Genomic DNA, 18,645 nt, shown 5'->3' on the forward strand with positions numbered 1-18,645 from the left:
TTTGTGAGTTCAATCCCCGGGTCAGACTCTGTGCTGACAGTGCAGAGCCTACTTGGGATTCTCTCCCTCCCTGACCCTTACCCACTCTCTCTTCCTCTCTCTGCCCCTCTCCCACTCGTGTTGTCTCTGTCTATAAATAAATAAATAAATAAATAAATAAATAAATAAGAACTTTTAAAAAAATACAATAAAAATATTTATTAATTTTTAATTTCCATATATTTCCTCCTCTTTTCCATATGTTTTTATGAGACATTTAAAAAGTGAGAACTTAGTTTCTGGGATCTGTTTGGACTTGTGTTTTTCAAACTGTGGGTCATAACTCACTTGCGCATAACAAATCTATTCAATGGGTCATGACCAGCCGTGTTTAAATACATAGAATTGAGTAAAATAATAGGGTAGTGACGTTTGTTAAACTCTTGTTTTATGCACGTGTGTACCGGACGGCAGTGTAAAATGTATTTCTTGCTGAGGGTCACATTTAAAAAAAATGTGGGCACCACTGAGCTACGACACCATCCACATCGTGTCAGGGGACTCTTGGATGGTCCCGCCTTGGCAGCGGAAGCTTCGGTCATGGATGTTTGACAATGCCTTCTCATGGATGCAGGGCAGGGCTAGTTCACTCCCAGGAGAAAATCGATAAAAGCACTAACTGGAGGAGGGGCACAAAAAGCAAGGGAGGCTCTACAATGTGCACACCCTGCAGTCATGAAATTCCTGTTTGCGTGCTCCCTCCAGAGCTCTGTTGAAGAACAGAGGAAGCCCACCTCCAGTAGCCATCAAGAGAAAGAAAAGTGGTAACCTGGTGTCACCTCTGTCAACCAGCTTGGGTAGAGGAGGGAGGCTGGTGTCTGGAAGGAAGAGGTGCATGACCAGCTAGCTCCCTGGAGGCTGACAGTGGACCGACCTCACTTCGCCCACGGCTCCTGAGAACTACAGTGTGGCAGTTCTCCGGTTCCCGGGGGCCTTTCAGACAGTTCAGGGACAGAGGCCTCCTCATCAGGGCGCACGACCATGTAGGTGTGATGTTACCCAATGTTCTCTTGAGAAGAAAATACAAAGACTTGATGGAAAAAGACTTTAATGTCTGTATCTCCAAGCTATAAACCTCTCACTCACTGTGTTACAAAGAGAATCTGTTCATTAGTTTGGGCCCTGGTAATGACCCAGCTCTTTGGCCAAAAATCCCCCTAGAGTACCCCTTCATCCAGAATCACTGGGCAATTGAGTATTCTGGAGGACTACGATTTTCCACAAAACTAACTTACCCCATTAAGTATGGAATTAAAAAAATAATAATAAAAAAAACCTTATCTATTACAAAAAGAAAAGGAGGGGCGCCTGGTGGCTCGGTTAAGCGTCTGACTCTTGGTTTCAGCTCAGGTCACAGTCTCATGGTTTGTGAGTTTGACCCCCGCATTGGGTTCTGTGCTGACAGTAGGGAGCCTGCTTGGGATACTCTCTCTCCCAATCTCTCTGGCCTTACCCCAACCCCTCAAAATAAATAAATAAACTTTAAAAATAAAATAAAATAGGGGCGCCTGGGTGGCTCAGTCGGTTAAGCATCCGACTTCGGCTCAGGTCACGATCTCGCGGTCCGTGGGTTCAAGCCCCGCGTCGGGCTCTGGGCTGATGGCTCGGAGCCTGGAGCCTGCTTCCGATTCTGTGTCTCCCTCTCTCTCTGCCCCTCCCCCGTTCATGCTCTGTCTCTCTCTGTCCCAAAAATAAATAAACATTAAAAAAAAATTTTTTTAATAAAAAAATAAAATAAATAAAATAAAATAAAATGTAAAAAGGAAAGGAAAGGAAAAATCCTCTACACCATGCCAGTCCCCTCCTTCCCCACCAAGCTCCCTGCCCTCTGGAGTGCTGGGACCCGTCCGCCCCCATCTTTCTCACTGCTCTGCCCCTCCCCACCCATGGTCTCTGAATCAGGCTCCTTAAGTCGTGCTCCTCTCCTCCACCTGCAAGCTTGCTGCTCTTCCACAGACACCTCCGCCTATCAAATCCACCCCGCCCCTCCCCGCCAGGGCCACTCACCGGTCCCATCGGTCCCATCGGCTATGAAGCTGCCCCTCTTTATTTACTAGTCTTTCACAATCTCCCTCTCCCGTGAGGTCTTCAGTGCTGCGCGTATCACCTCACTTAGCATTTTATTACATTTTGTTTGCTGTTTCATTCATGAATGTCATCTGTCAAAGCTGGTTTCTGAGAGCTTTGGGACAGAGATATCATTTACTTCCTGGGTATCATTCCATAGCCTACAGCAGAGGTCTTGGGAACGCTTAGAAACACACAGAAAGTAGGAAATTGTTCCTTTGTGTGGGGGTGTTTTGTCTTCCCCTCCATCTTCAAGGAAGAACAGCATGTACCTTTCTTTTAAAAAGTCTTCAAATTCTTTGCAGTTCCTGCGGCCATTGTTCAGGTGCTGGATGATGCTGTCGTAGCCGGCGGTGCTGAGGATGTCTGAGCTCTGATGAGACAGGACATTTGTCAGGGCAGGGAGTGACGATAGCAGCCCTGAGCCTGGCGAGTAGACAGGGCAGACCACAGGGGAAGCCGGCAGTGGGAAGTTTCTAAAGAACTTCACCCCCAAGACATATATGACCAAAGCAAACAAAATAGAAGAAGTAAGAGTGTATGTGGCTGTGGGAGAATTTTCAAAGTTATGAAACTGAAGGGCCACAAAACAGGAAGGACATGACAGGAAATGGAGAGCACATGGATGAGGGAGCTGGCTGGGCTCTGTCCCTCTCTGCACCAACCCCCAAGGCCAAGTCACATCAGGACAGGGCAAGAGCTCCTGTGGGGTGGAAACCCACTGCAACCGCAGGGCTGCTTTAACCAGGGCTACACAATTTTCCCTTCGTTCTCAAACTTGTCACAGAGCTTGACACTGACACCTCTTCCCACAGCCAATAAGCCTGGTTTGAGGGTCGAGGGTCAAGGGTCAAGGGTATCCCTGCAAAGGGCAAGCAGCTCTGAGCCAGGAGCCAGGTCCCTGGAGTAGAGAGGGGGACCCGGCCTCCCACTGGGAAACATGAAGGGGAGTCAGCATGATCCATCACATGGTCACCGGCTGGCCCCAATCGGGGAGGGGTGGTGGGGAGGAGGGATGTTTTCTCATTTTAAATTAGCAATTTATGCCCATTTTATTTTATTATGTGTTCTGAGGTTGGAGGAAGCTACTTAAGTCCCCAAAGGAGTAGCCCCAGAGGCAGTACATTTTTAAAATCAAAGTCCCCCATGGGGCACCTGGGTGGCTCAGTCGGTTGAGCATCTAACTTCGGCTTAGGTCGTGATCTCACGGTTTGTGAGTTCGAGCCCCAAGTCAGGCTGTCTGCTGTCAGCATGGGGTCAGCTTTGGATTCTCTGTCCCCCCCTCTCTCTCTGCCCCTCCCCCTCCCTGTCATTTTCAAAAATACATAAAGATTTAAAAAAAAAAAACTTTAAAATCAAAGTCCCACAACGCTTCAAACCAACAAGTCGGGGGCTAAAAAATACCCCCTATGAGGTCCCCTAATCTGGCTGGTTCCCTGGCTTCTACTTCCAAAGGCATACATTAGGTTGCCTGATTCAGACTCTAGTCCCTTAGGGAGATTGGTTAGGCTGTCCCAAGTGTGCCCTGAGGAGCTCTGAACTCACCCACCCCCAGCCCAGCCAGGCAGACCACCCCTTCCCAGCCCCCAGTGGGCTGAGGGAGGTACTATTCTACCATTAGTGGTGAGTGGGGGACCCCTGAAGATACCTCTCTACCCAGCTCTGAGCACTGGAGAAGCAGAATCTCCCTCTTCCATTTGCTGCCACTGGCATGGCCTGGACTAGCAGACAGGGTCCCAGGGAGATCTAGCAGGACGAGGCTTGAGGCTGATTTCAACATGGCCTTCATAAACCTAACCAGCCATAACTCACACTGCATTTTTAATGAGCAGAGTCAATTTTACATGTGGGCATATAAATAAATCTAAGTTAGAAATGCATTTAGTTCTAGGAGTTCTGGCTGTTGTTTCAGCATAAATTTAAGCCCTGGGAAGCCTAAAGAAACAGCCTCCACCAAAGCTTCGTTCCTCTACCCACCCCCTCCATACACACTCTTCTGTCTCGGCCAGGGAGGCTTCTTCCTGTCACCAGCAATACAGCACTCAGCGGCAACTCTAACACAATGTTTACATTATCCCCTCCTAGATAAATCTAGATCCAGTCCTGCAACTGCCAGGTTTTCTGGAAGCCTTCTCTGAAGGACCCCAAGGCCCCCTCCTCTGGGCTTTCAGAGCGCCCAGCTTCTGAATTTGCTGCTTGGTATCCACCACGTGAGGAATCCTGCTGTCCCAACTCTACAGCAAGTTCCTGCAGCTTCTTCCAAGTCTTGGGGCGCTTCTGCACACACACACACACACACACACACACACACACACCAAAAAATCTAGCTTCGGGTTATGCACACCAAAGATCTACAGTAAGGAGGATGAAAACGCCTCTTGTGTTCCAGCCAGATGCATCAGAAGGAAGTGATGAAGGCAAAGACTCCTGAGTGAATGAGTGAATGGGCACAAAGGACCACAACCAATGCTGGCTTATAGACAGAAGTGCTTTGCCCTTCTCAGAGAAAAACACTTGGGTTCTCTGTTTTATGCTATTCTTTTGAAAAAAAATGGTTTCTTTTTTCTTAATGAAGGGTGCAGATACATACTCTTTGAGCTGAGCAAGAAGGGTGGAGCTAGACCAGTGTTTCATGGAAACAAACCAAATCACTAGGCCTCGTGGTTGTCAGCTTAAGAAACCAGAATTCCTGCTTCAGAGCAGTGACTGGGCTACAGAGCCAACCAAGAAATGAAATCCCCAAGAGAAAACAAACAGTGCCCATGACCAAGTTCAAAGTAGTGGAAGATTTGGCCTGGGAACTCTTCATATGCTGCTCGGAAAGCATGGCTGGTAAGCTCTGACTAGCATAAGTAAGAATAGGAGGGTCAAGTAGGATAGAAGACTGCATGAGTACCAAGATGGCATCTCAGATCTGCCATCAGAAGTGATAACCCCATAACCTCAATATCCTCAGCTTGTTAATTGGAGTTCTCTACACAATATCCCTGACTTCCCTTCCTCAGCTTTCCCCACACTGGTCTCTTCCCTGTCTTCTATATGGACAGTTTACATTTATACCTCAGGACCTTTGTACATGCTTTTCCCACAGCGGGAATGGCATCTCCTCCTCTGGTTTGGGGCCAGTTCAAATCCCATTTCCTCTCTGGAGTCTTCCTCAAATAATTCCCGCTAACGACTTCACTTCCTCTTCTAAACACCTGCAGTGTTTAATGCCCATTCCTCTATTTGGCTCTTATTATACATTATTTTATATCATTAGTTAACATATTTTTAAAAATTAGTTAACTTCTTAAAGAGTATCTGGATTACACCCAACTTTTATCACCCACAGTAGCTTCCATGTTAGTGGAGCTTGAGAAATATCTGTTAATTATATGCCAACTATGGACAAGATACTAACAAGGTTACCAAGTCCTCATTAGCTGCAGTTCTTGCAGTCAAGGGGCCTATTGTTCATTTAGAGAGTCAATAAAAGACAAATACATAAAACAAATGTGTATGCACAAGGAAAATTAGAGACTAAGACGATACACAAGACTATAAAGAGAAAATATATAATGAAAGAGGTACATAAGAAAGAATAGGCTTGAGTCATCAGAAAAGAGAAGAGAGGAGCCTGGGTGGCTCGGTTAGTTAAGGGTCTGACTTCAGCTCAGGTCACGATCTCACAGTTTGTGAGTGCAAGCCCCACGCCGGGCTCTGTGCAGAGAGCTCAGAGCCTGGAGCCTGCTTCAGATTCTGTGTCTCCCTCTCCCTCTGTCCCTCCCCTGCTCTCACTCTGTCTCTCAAAAATAAATAAACATTAAAAAAAAGATATTATGAAGAAAATTAAATGGCAGGCCACAGTCTGGGAGAAACTATTCACCTTACATATGTCTGTCAGAGTCAGGGGTAGAGTATTTGAACATATATGTCTGTCACAGGACTATGTCCAGAATATATAAACAACTCCAACAAATTCATAATAAAAACATAAGCAACCCAATAAAAACCAGGCATAATACTTAAACTTCATAAATACTTCATAAAAAGACACTTCATAAAAGATATTCCATTTGGCCAAAAAGTTTATGTAAAGTTGCTTACCATCACAGGGAAATTCAAATTAAAGTCACGGTCATATCTACTTCATGCTCACTAGAAAAGCTAAAATTAAAAAGTCAGCATTGAATGTAGGCAGGAATGTTGAACCACCAGAACTCTCATGCATTCTGATGGGAGTGTAAAAATGGTACATTTTGAAAAATGGCAATTTCTCAAAAAGAAAAATATACACATACTCTATGGCCCAGAGCTGCACCCTAAACATTTGCCCAAGTGAAATGAAAACATATGTCCACAAAAAGACTTGCACAAGAATGTTCATAGGAGTGTTGTTCACAATAGCCCCAAACTGGAAACAACCCAAATGCCTAACAACTGATGAATGGCAAACAATTTGTGATATATTCATACAGTGGGATACTACTCAGCAATAAAATGACAGAACTACTGACACAGGAAACCACATGGATGAATCTCAAAAACATTATGCCAGTGAGGGCACCTGAGTGGCCCAATCAGTTAAGCGTCTGACTCTTGGTTTCGGCTCAGGTTATGGTCTCACAGTTTGTGAGATCACGCCCTGAGTCAGGCCTGCTCGGGATTGTCTCTCTCTCACTCTCTCTCCCTCTCTCAATAAACATTCAAAACAACAACAACAACAACAAAACCTCATGCAAGTGAAAGATGCCAGACACAAAAAAAGCATTTAATGTGTGATCTCATTTACATGACATTCTAGGGCAGCCAGGCAGTTTTAGGACTTACCTCTACAGGAAAAGAAATAACAGTGATTACCTGAGCCAGGGGAGAAACTGAGGGTGGAGTAGGAAGGGCCCCTCGGAGAACTTCCTGGAATGATGGAAATGCATACACCCATGTGACCCACATTCTTATCAAGATCTTTCTATAGAGGTGTGGGTTGTACAGGTGTGTGTAGTTTTTGAAACTCCTTGATCTGCAGATTTAACTTACATAAATTACACTTCAATAAATTAAAAAGCAAAAAAAAAAAAAAAGAAAGAAAGAAACAGAATTCAGAGGGAACACAGGCAGGAAACACAGTAGGAGGAACAGAGGAAGCTAACTAAGCCTTGGAAGTGCATCTGGCCTTGGAGTCCTGTGTGAGACAGGGAGATGACAACGAAGGGAGAACAGATCTAAGCACCCAGCAAACCACCCAAGGACCCAGAACGTAAGGTTTCATAATGCTCGAATTATAAAGAGTTAAAAAGCATTCAAGTTTCAGTCAATGTGTTAGTTCTTTGACCACAAAGAAACTTCAATTTTTTTAAGACAAAAAATTTGCCAGATCCAGCAGTAAGCAACATGTGTGCCACATCAGCAGACATGTGAATCAAAGAATAGTAGTAAAAGTCGTGTGAGCACACAGGCTGGCAGTCCAGACCAGGTCAGGGTGTGGGTTCAGAGAAGGAGGAAGTCTCTGTGCACTGCCTGGTGGAGGGTAACTCCACTGCCCACCAGCTCCCCACCCCAGATCTAACACTCAGGTCTGATTTCAGTCACTCAGTCCAGGCATATACACTCTCCTTCCTGCCCAGCGCTGAGCCCCATGCTGCAGGGGCCTCTCAGAACTTGTTTCCATGATCCTTTTCCACCACGTGGCCTCTGGGCAGAAGGTATAAGGGCAGAGGGGAAGCAAAGCATCCTGCAGCTTCCAAAGCTGCCATCGCAGTTACAGGCGCTGCCACCAGAGCGTCCCCACATCTGGGTCTGTGCTACATGTCACGCCCACCCTATCATGGTGTCTGCTACACGGTTTCCCTAGCTGTGGGCTCCAAGGACCACCTGTGCCAGAATCACCCTCGCAGACTCCCAGGTTCCACCCAGACCTGCTGGGTTCTGAGCTTGGGGCAGGGGAATCTCCACTTTTTACGCTCCTTCCAAGTGACTTAATGCCGTTTGAGAACTGCTGCTGCCCCAGAAATGATAAAAGACAAAAGAACAATCAAGGTTCCCACGCAGAGGAGCTGAGCACAGAGGAAAGCAGGATGCATGCAGGCAAAACTAGAAAACGTGAGAGCTTGGGGTGGCAGGAGAGTGACTGTAAGAAGGGGCATGGAGAAGAGGGCAGAGAAAGACTCCATGGTTTGCACTTCATTTTGAAACCTCAGATTTGGGGGGCACCTGAGTGGCTCAGTCAGTTAAGCATCCAACTCTTGGTTTTGGCTCAGGTCATGATCTCATGGTTCGTGGGTTTGAGCCCCACATCGGGCTCTACATGGACAGTACAGAACCTGCTTGGAATTCTCTCTCTCTCCCTCTCTTTCTGCCCATCCCCTGCTTTCCCATTCTCTCTCTCTCTCTCTCTCTCTCTCTCAAAATCAATAAATAAACTTTAAAAAAAAAACCCACAACTCTGATTTTGAGTAAAAAATGCAAATTAACATTGATGCCCTCTGGGGACCCGGGGCTGGGGTCTGCTGACTTGGTGTTACATACAAAGGCTACATTTGTTCGCTGCCTGAGCATATGCTGTGCCACACTCTGCATTACAGGTCCACAGCGTTTTCCACAAACACAGCAAGATGGGAGCTATTTCCATGTTTTACAGCTGGAGAAAATAGGAAGTGAGGGTCTCCTTATCACTACCTCTAACCACAGTGAAAGATCTTAACCCTCAACCAACAATATTATTCAAATCTCTGTTATTCATGAAAAGTTATACAGCAACAGTAGACTGGGGGTAAAGACCAAGGCATTCCTTTTACCTCCCTATGCTCTCCACCCGGAACTTTCTTTCCTGCTTGCTTTCCTATCTCTTTTACCCAGAGAGGTAAAACCAAATGGTTCAAACTCACGTTATCAGCAAATATGGATTAGTTATTGTTAATTAATATTAATAATTAGGTCTAACATCCATTGAATGCTCACTGTATTCCAAATAGCATACCAACTATTGTGAGTGGAATATCCTGTTTAATTCTTATAATAATCCTGCAACACAGGGATCATTATTATCTTCATTTATAGGACAAGCAACTGAGGAACAAAGTCTGTATTCATAAACCACTCAACCACACAGCTTCTCTTCCTGGAGGACAAGGACCATAGCTAACTTTCTGTCAGTCTGCTTCCAGCAATTCTAAAGACTTTTTTTTCAATGTTTATTTATTTTTGAGAAAGAGAGAGAGAGAGAGAGAGAGCATGCCCACATGAGCTGGGGAGGGACAGAGAGAGAGAGGGAGGCAGAGGATCCAAAGCAGGGGCTAGAACTCAAAAACCATGAGATCATGGGGCACCTGGGTGGCTCAGTCAATTAAGCCTCCAACTTTGGCTCAGATCATGATCTCATGGTTCATGGGTTCTAGCCCCCTGTCTGGCTCTGTGCTGAAAGCTCAAAGCCTGGAGCCTACTTTAGGCTCCTACTGTGTCTCCCTTTCTCTGCCCCTCCCCTGATTGCACTCTTTCTCTCTCTCTCAAAAATAAACATTAAAAAAAAAAATGCGTGGTCATGACCCGAACTGAAGTTGGACATTTAACTGAATGAGCCATCCAGATGCCCCTAAAGATTTTAAAGTAATCTCTACATCCAGTGTGGGGCTCGAACTCACAACCCCGAGACTGAGATTGGCATGCTCCACCTGCTGAGCCAGCCAGGCGCCCCCCCTAACCCCAGCAATTCTACAAGGGACACACCCAGGCTTTAACACTGTACATGGATTTGAGTCCAAATTCTACCCCGCGCCAGCTATGTGACCTTGGGCTAAGAGCTCAGACTCTCTTCATGTTAACTTACCAGACTATCAAACGGGGATTCTTGTAAGGATCAAATGAGATATTGTGATTTGAGTTTGTCAAGTGCTTCATAAACTAAAGGAATTATGAGAGACACATTCAAATTTCTTAAGACCAGGCCACATAAGCAAAAAAATCAAATGTATTTGGACCGTGTGAACTTTTTTACTAAAAACAGACAACAGTGAAAGAAATGTAGCCTGTTAGCTATTCAAAAATAAGTATGTCGGGGGGCGCCTGGGTGGCGCAGTCGGTTAAGCGTCCGACTTCAGCCAGGTCACGATCTTGCGGTCCGTGAGTTTGAGCCCCGCGTCAGGCTCTGGGCTGATGGCTCAGAGCCTGGAGCCTGTTTCCGATTCTGTGTCTCCCTCTCTCTCTCTGCCCCTCCCCCGTTCATGCTCTGTCTCTCTCTGTCCCAAAAATAAATAAAAAACGTTGAAAAAAAAAATTTAAAAAAAAAAAAACAAAAATAAGTATGTCGGGACACCTGAGTGGCTCAGTTGAGCGTCTGACTTCAGGTCAGGTCATGATCTCACGTTTGTGAGCTCAAGTCCCACATCGGGCTCGCTGCCATCAGCGCAGAGCCCGCTTTGGATCCTCTGTCCTTCTCTCTCTGACCCTCTCCCTCTTGTGCTATCTCAAAAATAAATGAAACATTAAAAAAAAATTTTTTTTAATATGTCATCATCACAGGAAGCAGCCGGAAAGGTGTCAGAGAGACCTCAGAAAGGGACATGGAAACTGCTGTTTCGGCCATGTGTTCCTAAATCAAAAGTCAAAATTGGGGCGCCTGGGTGGCTCAGTCGGTTGAACGTCTGACTCTTGGTTTGGGCTCAGGTCATGATCTCACGGTTCATGAGTTTGAGCCTCTGGGCTGAAAGCGTAGAGCCTGCTTGGGATTCTCTCTTTCTCCTTCTTTCAGCACCTCCCCTGCTCTCTCTCTCTCTCTGTCTCTCTCAAAATAAATAATTAAACATTAAAAAAAAATAAAGTCAAAACCATATCGTGGTTTTGTCCTTAAGCCTTCTCGTAAGCCATAGCAGGGGACTGTGAAAGCAAGAATGAAACGCACCCCAGTTCCAACTCCAGCTGTGCCCTGCAAGCCCACAGGGTGCCTCCCTCACCTCCTCCAGCCTTCAATCAGACATCCCCAGCTCTGCCTGGGCTGGATCCACACCGGACATTTTCACATGTCTAAATGTCCCTCCTGTCAAGTCAGCAGGTGAGTTAAAAAGGCAACTCCACTCAGCTGAAAATACACTTGGAAGTAACTGTGTGACACCAAACCCCTGCATCAGGAAAACAAAACAAAACAAAACAAAACAAAACAAAACAAAACAAAACAAAACAAAACCATGGTTGGAAGGATGTGCACCAAAATGCTGAAAGCAATTCTCTTCTTACCACACATCTGTATTTTCTAAATTTACTATAAAATATTTATATTGCTTTTATAATCTGAAGTCTTCCTCCCCACCTCCATCCTTTAAAGATGCCAAATTGAGGTCTTTTGTTCTCTCTCCTGTGTTCCCGGGCCCCACTAAAATACCAAATGATCCATAACAATAATAGAAAATAAGGAAGGGCCCAAGGAGGAAGCTGGAGATTTGTAGGAATTTCCATTATACAAAAAGCCAATGGGGCTAGATGCACAGAGGACAGAAGCCAGTATTCTAGCCCACGCCAAACAAGGAATTCCACAGACTTTCTGGGCAAAGCCCTAGAAACCCTGAAGCTCAAGTCAGCAGGGGCTGAAACTGAAGCAACCACGTAAACCATGGGCAGTGTTTGTAGGCCGAGGGAGCCCAGCCAGTGCCCCGCCCCGCTGAGTGGAGGCAGAGCGGCCAATTGGGACTTCTGTGCCAAAGCCACAGCTGGTGAGGACTCCACCCTGCAGCAGGCTCCCAGCAAGGGCAGGAAGAGCAGAAGAGCAACAAGCTACCGTCCCTTGGCACCACCAAAGCTTCCACAGTACAAACTGAAAGGAAAAAAAGGTTACACACAGTTGTCAAGTCCTGTAAATGCCCTTCGCCTCCAGGGCACCCTTCCCACTTTCTCACTCCAGACAGGCAAAAACATATCAGAAATTGTCATGATTTCTAGAGGATACAAGTACCTACTTGGAAAACCAGACATTTTATCAAATGAAAAGCTAGGAGTTGAGTTAAATACTTTTTTTAAAGCATTAAGCTTTCGTACACACCAACAATAACCACTTAAGAATGTAATGCTCACACTCGTGTCTCTCTCAAAAATAAACAGACGTTAAAAAAAATTTTTTAAAAAGAACATAACTTAAAACACAAAATCCTATTCTCAATACCAACAAAACATATAAAATACCTAGGATTGGGAATGCAAGCTGGGGCAGCCACTCTGGAAAACAGTATGGAGATGCCTCAAAAAACTAAAAATAGAACTACCCTCCAACCCAGCAATTGCACCACTAGGCATTTATCCAAGGGAGACAGGTGTGCTGTTTCGAAGGGACACATGCACCCCCATGTTTATAGCAGCACTATCAACAATAGCCAAAGTATGGAAAGAGCCCAAATGTCCATCGATGGATGAATGGATAAAGAAGATGTGGTATATGTGTGCAATGGAGTATTACTCAGCCATCAAAAAGAAGGAAATCTTGCCATTTGCAACTACGTGGATGGAACTGGAGGGTATTATGCTAAGTGAAATTAGTCAGAGAAAGACAAAAATCATATGACTTCACTCATATGAGGACTTTAAGAGACAAAACACATGAACGTAAGGGAAGGGAAACAAAAATAATATAAAAGCAGGGAGGAGGACAAAACAGAAGAGACTCATAAATATGGAGAACAAACTGAGGGTTACTGGAGGGGTTTTGGGAGGGGAGATGGGCTAAATGGGTAAAGGGCACTAAGGAATCTACTCCTGAAATCATTGTCGCACTATATGCTAACTAATTTGGATGTAAATTTTTTAAAAAATAAAAAATAAAATTAAATAAATAAAATAAAATACCTAGAAATAAGCTTTTTTGAAGGAAAACATTACCAAAAAATACAGACAAAATCTGGTATAGACATTACCAGGTATAGGACATTACCAAAAAATACAGACAAAATCACAATACATCTAGAAATATATCCTACTCCAAGATGGAAAAATCTAATACTAGAAAAATTCGGTTCTCCCCAGGTAAATCTATAAAGTTAAAATAATTCCAATAAAAATCAAAATGTTACTGGGGTTTCTTTTTAAATTTAACTTCATTCCAAAGCCCACCAAAAAGGGTAGGTGAATGAAAAAAGCTCACAAAATGTTGAAAAGTAATGAGTGAGGAACTTACCCATATGAAAAAGAGTATAAAGTAACAAAAAATTTTAAAAGCATAGTACTGACATTGTGAATTGACAATCAGGTAAATAAAATACAAACAACAGTCCAGAGATAGTTTTACATACACGGAGGATTTCATATATGATAAAAGAAGCATGAAACCAGAAAGCAAAGGATGGCTTATTCAATGAATGTTACTGTGACAATGACTGTCCATTTTGCCAAAGACTAAATATAGAGCCCTTTGTAACATCATACTCTAAAATAAATACCTGATTAATTAAAGGTCTAAGCATGGAAATCATAAACATGTAAGAAGAAAATATAGAATATATTTTTTTAAATATTGAGGTAAGAGATTTTTTTCCTACACTGCAACTTAGAAGACGTTTAAAAAAAGACGAAATTAGCCTATTCTGAAAATACAGTTTAACAAAATTGACCCGATTTGAGATAGAAAGTTTCAGCAGGCCAGCTCCCACAGAAGCAGCAGAAAGTAATCAAGGAGGAGAAAACAGCAACCGAACTGGATGTTTCACGGAAAATAGAATTCCACCAAACCGTCAGGGGAAAAAAGTATTCCTGAGGTTCCAAAATTGATTGGACATGAAAGAAAATGTCCTAATTCACTTTGCAAAGCAAGTATAACACAATACTTAAACTCAGTGGAGTACAAAAAAGGAAGTTGAAGACCAATATTACTTATAAATATTAATCAAAATGTTCTAAATAAAATATTAGCAAAAATAATTCAGTAACACATTCTGAAAAGAATGTAACATGACTAAGTGGGATTTATTCCAGGAATGCAAAGTTGGGTGAATATTAGGAAATTTATTAATCTAATAAAACACTTCAATAAATCTAACAGAAAAATCATGATTTTCTCCATAGATACCCGTGGTAGACTGAATAATAGATCCCAAAGATACCCAGGTCTTCACCCCAGGATTCCATGAACCTTACCTCATATGGAAACCAAGTCTTTGTTGTATGATTACATTAAGAGTACTGAAATAGAGAGATTATCCTGGATTATTTGGGTGGGCCCTAAACACAATCACAAGTGTTCTTATAAAACAGATGGCAGTGGGAGATTTGACACTTAGGAGGAAAAGCCATGTGACCACGGAGCCAAGATTGGAGTGATGCGTCACAAGCCAAGAAACACCAGCTGCCACCAGAAGCTGGGAAAGTCAAGGAATAGATTCTTCCCTACAACCTCCAGAGGGAGTATGTCTCTGCTGCCACCTTGATTTCATCTTACTGATGCTGATGTTGGGCTTTTGGCCTCCAGAACTGTGAAAGAATACATTTCTGTTGTTTTAAGCCACAAGGTCATCATAATTTATTACAGCAATGCAATGCAAGGCCAAAAAAGCCTTCAACAGTATTCAACACCCATTGCTGATTTTAAAAGAAACTCAAGGGGCGCCGGGGTGGCTCAGTCGGTTGGGCGGCTGACCTCAGCTCAGGTCATGATCTCGCGGTCAGTGAGTTCGAGCCCCGCGTCGGGCTCTGTGCTGACAGCTCAGAGCCTGGAGCCTGTTTCAGATTCTGTGTCTCCCTCTCTCTGACCCCCCCCGTTCATGCTCTGTCTCTCTCTGTCTCAAAAATAAATAAACGTTAAAATAAAATTTTTTTTTTAAAAAAAGAAAGAAACTCAAGAAAAAGGAAACTGATGGTACTTTCTTAAAATAATTATATATATTTGTATGTCCTATGCCTAAAGCTCATATCCTACTTAAAGGAGAAACACTGCAGGCATTTATTTGTATTAAGACGGGGAACAAGGCAAGAATGCCCCCTTTCTCCACTTCATACTAGAGGGATTAACCAATGCGATTTGAGGGGGTAAATTGATTAGAAGCATAGGAGCTATGAAAGAAATAAAACCATCTCCACCATTTCTACTTGCAGATGATATGATACAAATGGAAAGATATTCTTTGTTCTTGGATAGGATGACTCAGTGTCATAAAAATGTCAATTCTTAGTTAACTTATAACTGTAATGCTATTCCAACGAAAATACCAACAAGTTTTTTCCTATGTGGTTAAACAAAGTTCATATGGAAATCATAAAAATGCAAAAATGGCCAGAAAAATACTGAGAATGAAAAGTTCTGAAGGGAAGCCGGCCCTACCAGACATTTAAACACTTTATAAAGCCTCCATCATTGACACCCTGTGGGGCTCGTGCATAATAAATAGTCAAACAGACCAGTGGCATAGAATATAAAGCCCAGAAATAGACACAAGTACACACAGAAAAGTAATATATGCTGAAGGTAGCATCTCACATCACTGGGGCAAAAATGAGCTTTTTCATAAGCGGTGCTGGGACAACTGTTAGCCATTTAGAAAATGGTAAAAGCAGATACAAACCCCACAATGTACCCAAGAATAATTCAAAATGGATCAGAGATCTCAATGTAAACACATGAAACCTGCAAGAGCTAGAGATAAACATGCCAAAGGGTTTTCTAACTATGACTGAAAATCCTAATGCAACAACAAAAAAAGTTCATGCATCTGACCACCTAAACATAAAAACATTTTCATAGCAAAAAATAATAATACACATAAAGAATAAACATAAAACTGACAAAGAGAAAACACTTGCAATTAAATCACCACTAAAGGGCTAATATCCCTGACATAGAAATAATTCTTCAAAATTGATGGAAAAGAAAAAAAATTAAAAATTTTTTAATTAAAAAAATAAATAAAATAAAATAAAATTGATGGAAAAAGAATCAGAAAATGGGCAAAAGATATGGAACACATGATTTACTCTGTGTGTATGCGTTCCTTAAATATTTAGAGATACATACAACCTCACCTATTAAAAAAGAGAAATGCAGGGCGCCTGGGTGGCTCAGTCGGTTCGGCGTCTGGCTTCAGCTCGGGTCGTGATCTCGTGGTTTTGTGGGTTCAAGCCCCGCGTTGGGCTCTGTGCTGGCAGCTCGGAGCCTGGAGCCTGCTTCGGATTCTGTGTCTCCCTCTCTCTCTGCCCCTCCCCCACTGTGCTCTGTCTCTCAAAAATGAATAAATGTAAAAAAAAAATTTTTTTTAAAGAGAAATGCAAATGGAAACTTAACCTCACCCATTGGAATGGCAAAATTAACAAGAGGAAACACATTCAGTTGACAAGACTGCGGGCAGCAGCCACTCTTGTGCATTGCTGGTGAGAATGAAGATTGGTTCAAACTTTAAGAGAGGGGAATTCAATAATAACCAAAGTACATGTGTGTTTACCTTTTTATCCTGCTATTCCACTTGTAGGAATTTACCCTGAAGATACACCTCCAACAAAGTGCTGTCTACAGTTACAAAGTTTTGCAAACAACCTAAATATTCACACACAGGGAGAGTGGTATATCCTCACAATGAAGTTCTATAAAAAAGAATGAGGGGCACCTGGGTGGTTCAGTATATCGAGTGTCCAACTCTTGATCTGGGCTCAGGTCATGAACTCGTGGTTCATGAGTTCGAGCCCCACATCAGACTCCGTCCCTGAGAGAGAGAGAGAGAGAGAGAGAGAGAGAGAGAGAGAGAGAGAACGCAAGCAGAGAGAGAGGGGCAGAGGGAGAGGGAGAAAGAATGTTAAGCAGGCTCTGCGCTCAGCTCATCTCAAGACCGGAGATCATGACCTGAGCCAAAATCAAGAGTCAGACCTTAACCAACTGAGCTACCTAGGTTCTCTCAGTCTGTATTTTTTAAAGCTAAAACAGCAAAGGGCAAGAGGGTAGCTTCAGCGTGGTCCCAAAGTCTGGAAGCATAGGCTAATATACGTAAGAAATGATTAATTGCTATTACATTACAAAGTTTTCAATGATATCATATATGTTGAACGTACTGTCCTTGATTAGCAATGCATAGTTTAATGCATTATGCAAAACTGTTATGAACATAACTTATCAATACAGCATTTCTATCAACCCCTGCACATGCGCCTTTGCATTGTTTCAAGGGATTCATGTTTCTGATTTTCATGGAATACACCTATCATTAGCATGTCCCAGAAGTAATCGAGGAGTTTCAATCATAAAAAGTAAAACAAAAACACACACGTTTCCGATTTCATGGCTATTCTATGTAGTATACTGCCTTTTGCATAAGAAAGAAAAGAAAATGAGAATATACATATGTGTATCTACTCATTTGTACAAAAGAAACAGAGAAGATAAACCAGAAATTAATGAAATTAGTCACTTACACAGGGTAAGTGGGATCAGAAAGGACAAGACAGGAGTAGAATTGGGATAGAAGGAGGGGGCGAAAGTGATGCTTCTCTGGGTACACTTATTTTATTTTTTAAAGTTTATTTACTTATTTTGAGAGAGATCACTCTCAGCCTTTTGGATAAGATCAGGTGTATTTATTTTGAGAGAGAGAGAGCATGCATGTGCGTGCAGAGGAGGGGCAGAGAAAGAAGGAGAGAGAGAGAATCCGAAGCAGGGGCTCCAACCCACGAACTGTGAGATCATGACCTGACCCGAAATCAAGAGTCAGACACTTAACTAATTGAGCCACCCAGGCACCTCTGGGTACACCTTTCTAAGTTGTTCTAACTTTTGAAATTATGTTAATATTTTACACAGTGGAAAACACTAGAAACATACACAAGTAAGGGAGAAACCTAGCTAATGGAATACAAAGAGAAATAAACAAACCTAACCTCATTTGAATGAATAAAATCACCACACTAAAGGAGAGGGAGGTAGAACCAACCCAGGTAACTTTAGCCACCCTATTCTGACAGTGTGTTCTCATCCTAAGCCAAAGGAGTTAGACGCATTAAACGCTAGCTTGTTTCTCCCAATGGTATTGGTTAGCAATCCTAAAACTACTTTCTATGTGTTTTAGGGCTCATTTAGGAAATGAGCAAATATATTGCGGATAATAGGAGCCCACTTCTCCTACAGTGGCATGCAAGACCTGGCTCGCACCAGTGAGGACCAATGCTGTATATCTCTTCCTAACTCCCTGTTCAGTGATGTCATGTTGGTGGTTTGAAAATGGCCATGGAGGGAGTTTTTACACCACGGAAATTGGCAAATGCTGCAAAGTATAGATTAAAGTTTATCTACTGGAGAAGTTGTTAACCATTTACCAGCATACCTCTGGAAAATACAGCAAGTACGAGAAGGCTAGAATAACCTTGTGGTGTTGTAATGGAACTGGAGGTATTGTTATGCATACATATGTTTCCTCACTCTGTTGAAAGAGCCTAGAAACAATGAATTCCAGGTAGCAATGAGCACACCCACAGCACAAATACTGCTTTCTAAATCCTATTCTCTACTAAAAGGAAACGGGGCTCTTTGGAGAAATAGCAGGTTCTAGGACTGTGGCAGAGAAATTAGCTATTAAGCCTATAACATCTTGTCCCAGAAAGCGAGGAGTGCTCAAA

At 43.0% G+C, this 18,645-nt stretch overlaps 1 protein-coding gene across 1 annotated transcript in view; it reads right to left on the minus strand.

Moving 5' to 3' along the window:
- PSTPIP2 (proline-serine-threonine phosphatase interacting protein 2) overlaps nucleotides 1-18,645 on the minus strand; it is a 73,720-nt gene that overhangs the window by 28,896 nt on the left and 26,179 nt on the right. The window contains exon 2 of the mRNA XM_042911397.1: nucleotides 2,379-2,479. Within this exon, the coding sequence (XP_042767331.1) occupies nucleotides 2,379-2,479 (101 nt within the window). The remainder of the gene's footprint in view (nucleotides 1-2,378; nucleotides 2,480-18,645) is intronic.

Source organism: Panthera leo, chromosome D3 (assembly GCF_018350215.1).
Source record: "Panthera leo isolate Ple1 chromosome D3, P.leo_Ple1_pat1.1, whole genome shotgun sequence".
In the NCBI taxonomy this organism is placed as follows: Eukaryota; Metazoa; Chordata; class Mammalia; order Carnivora; family Felidae; genus Panthera; species Panthera leo.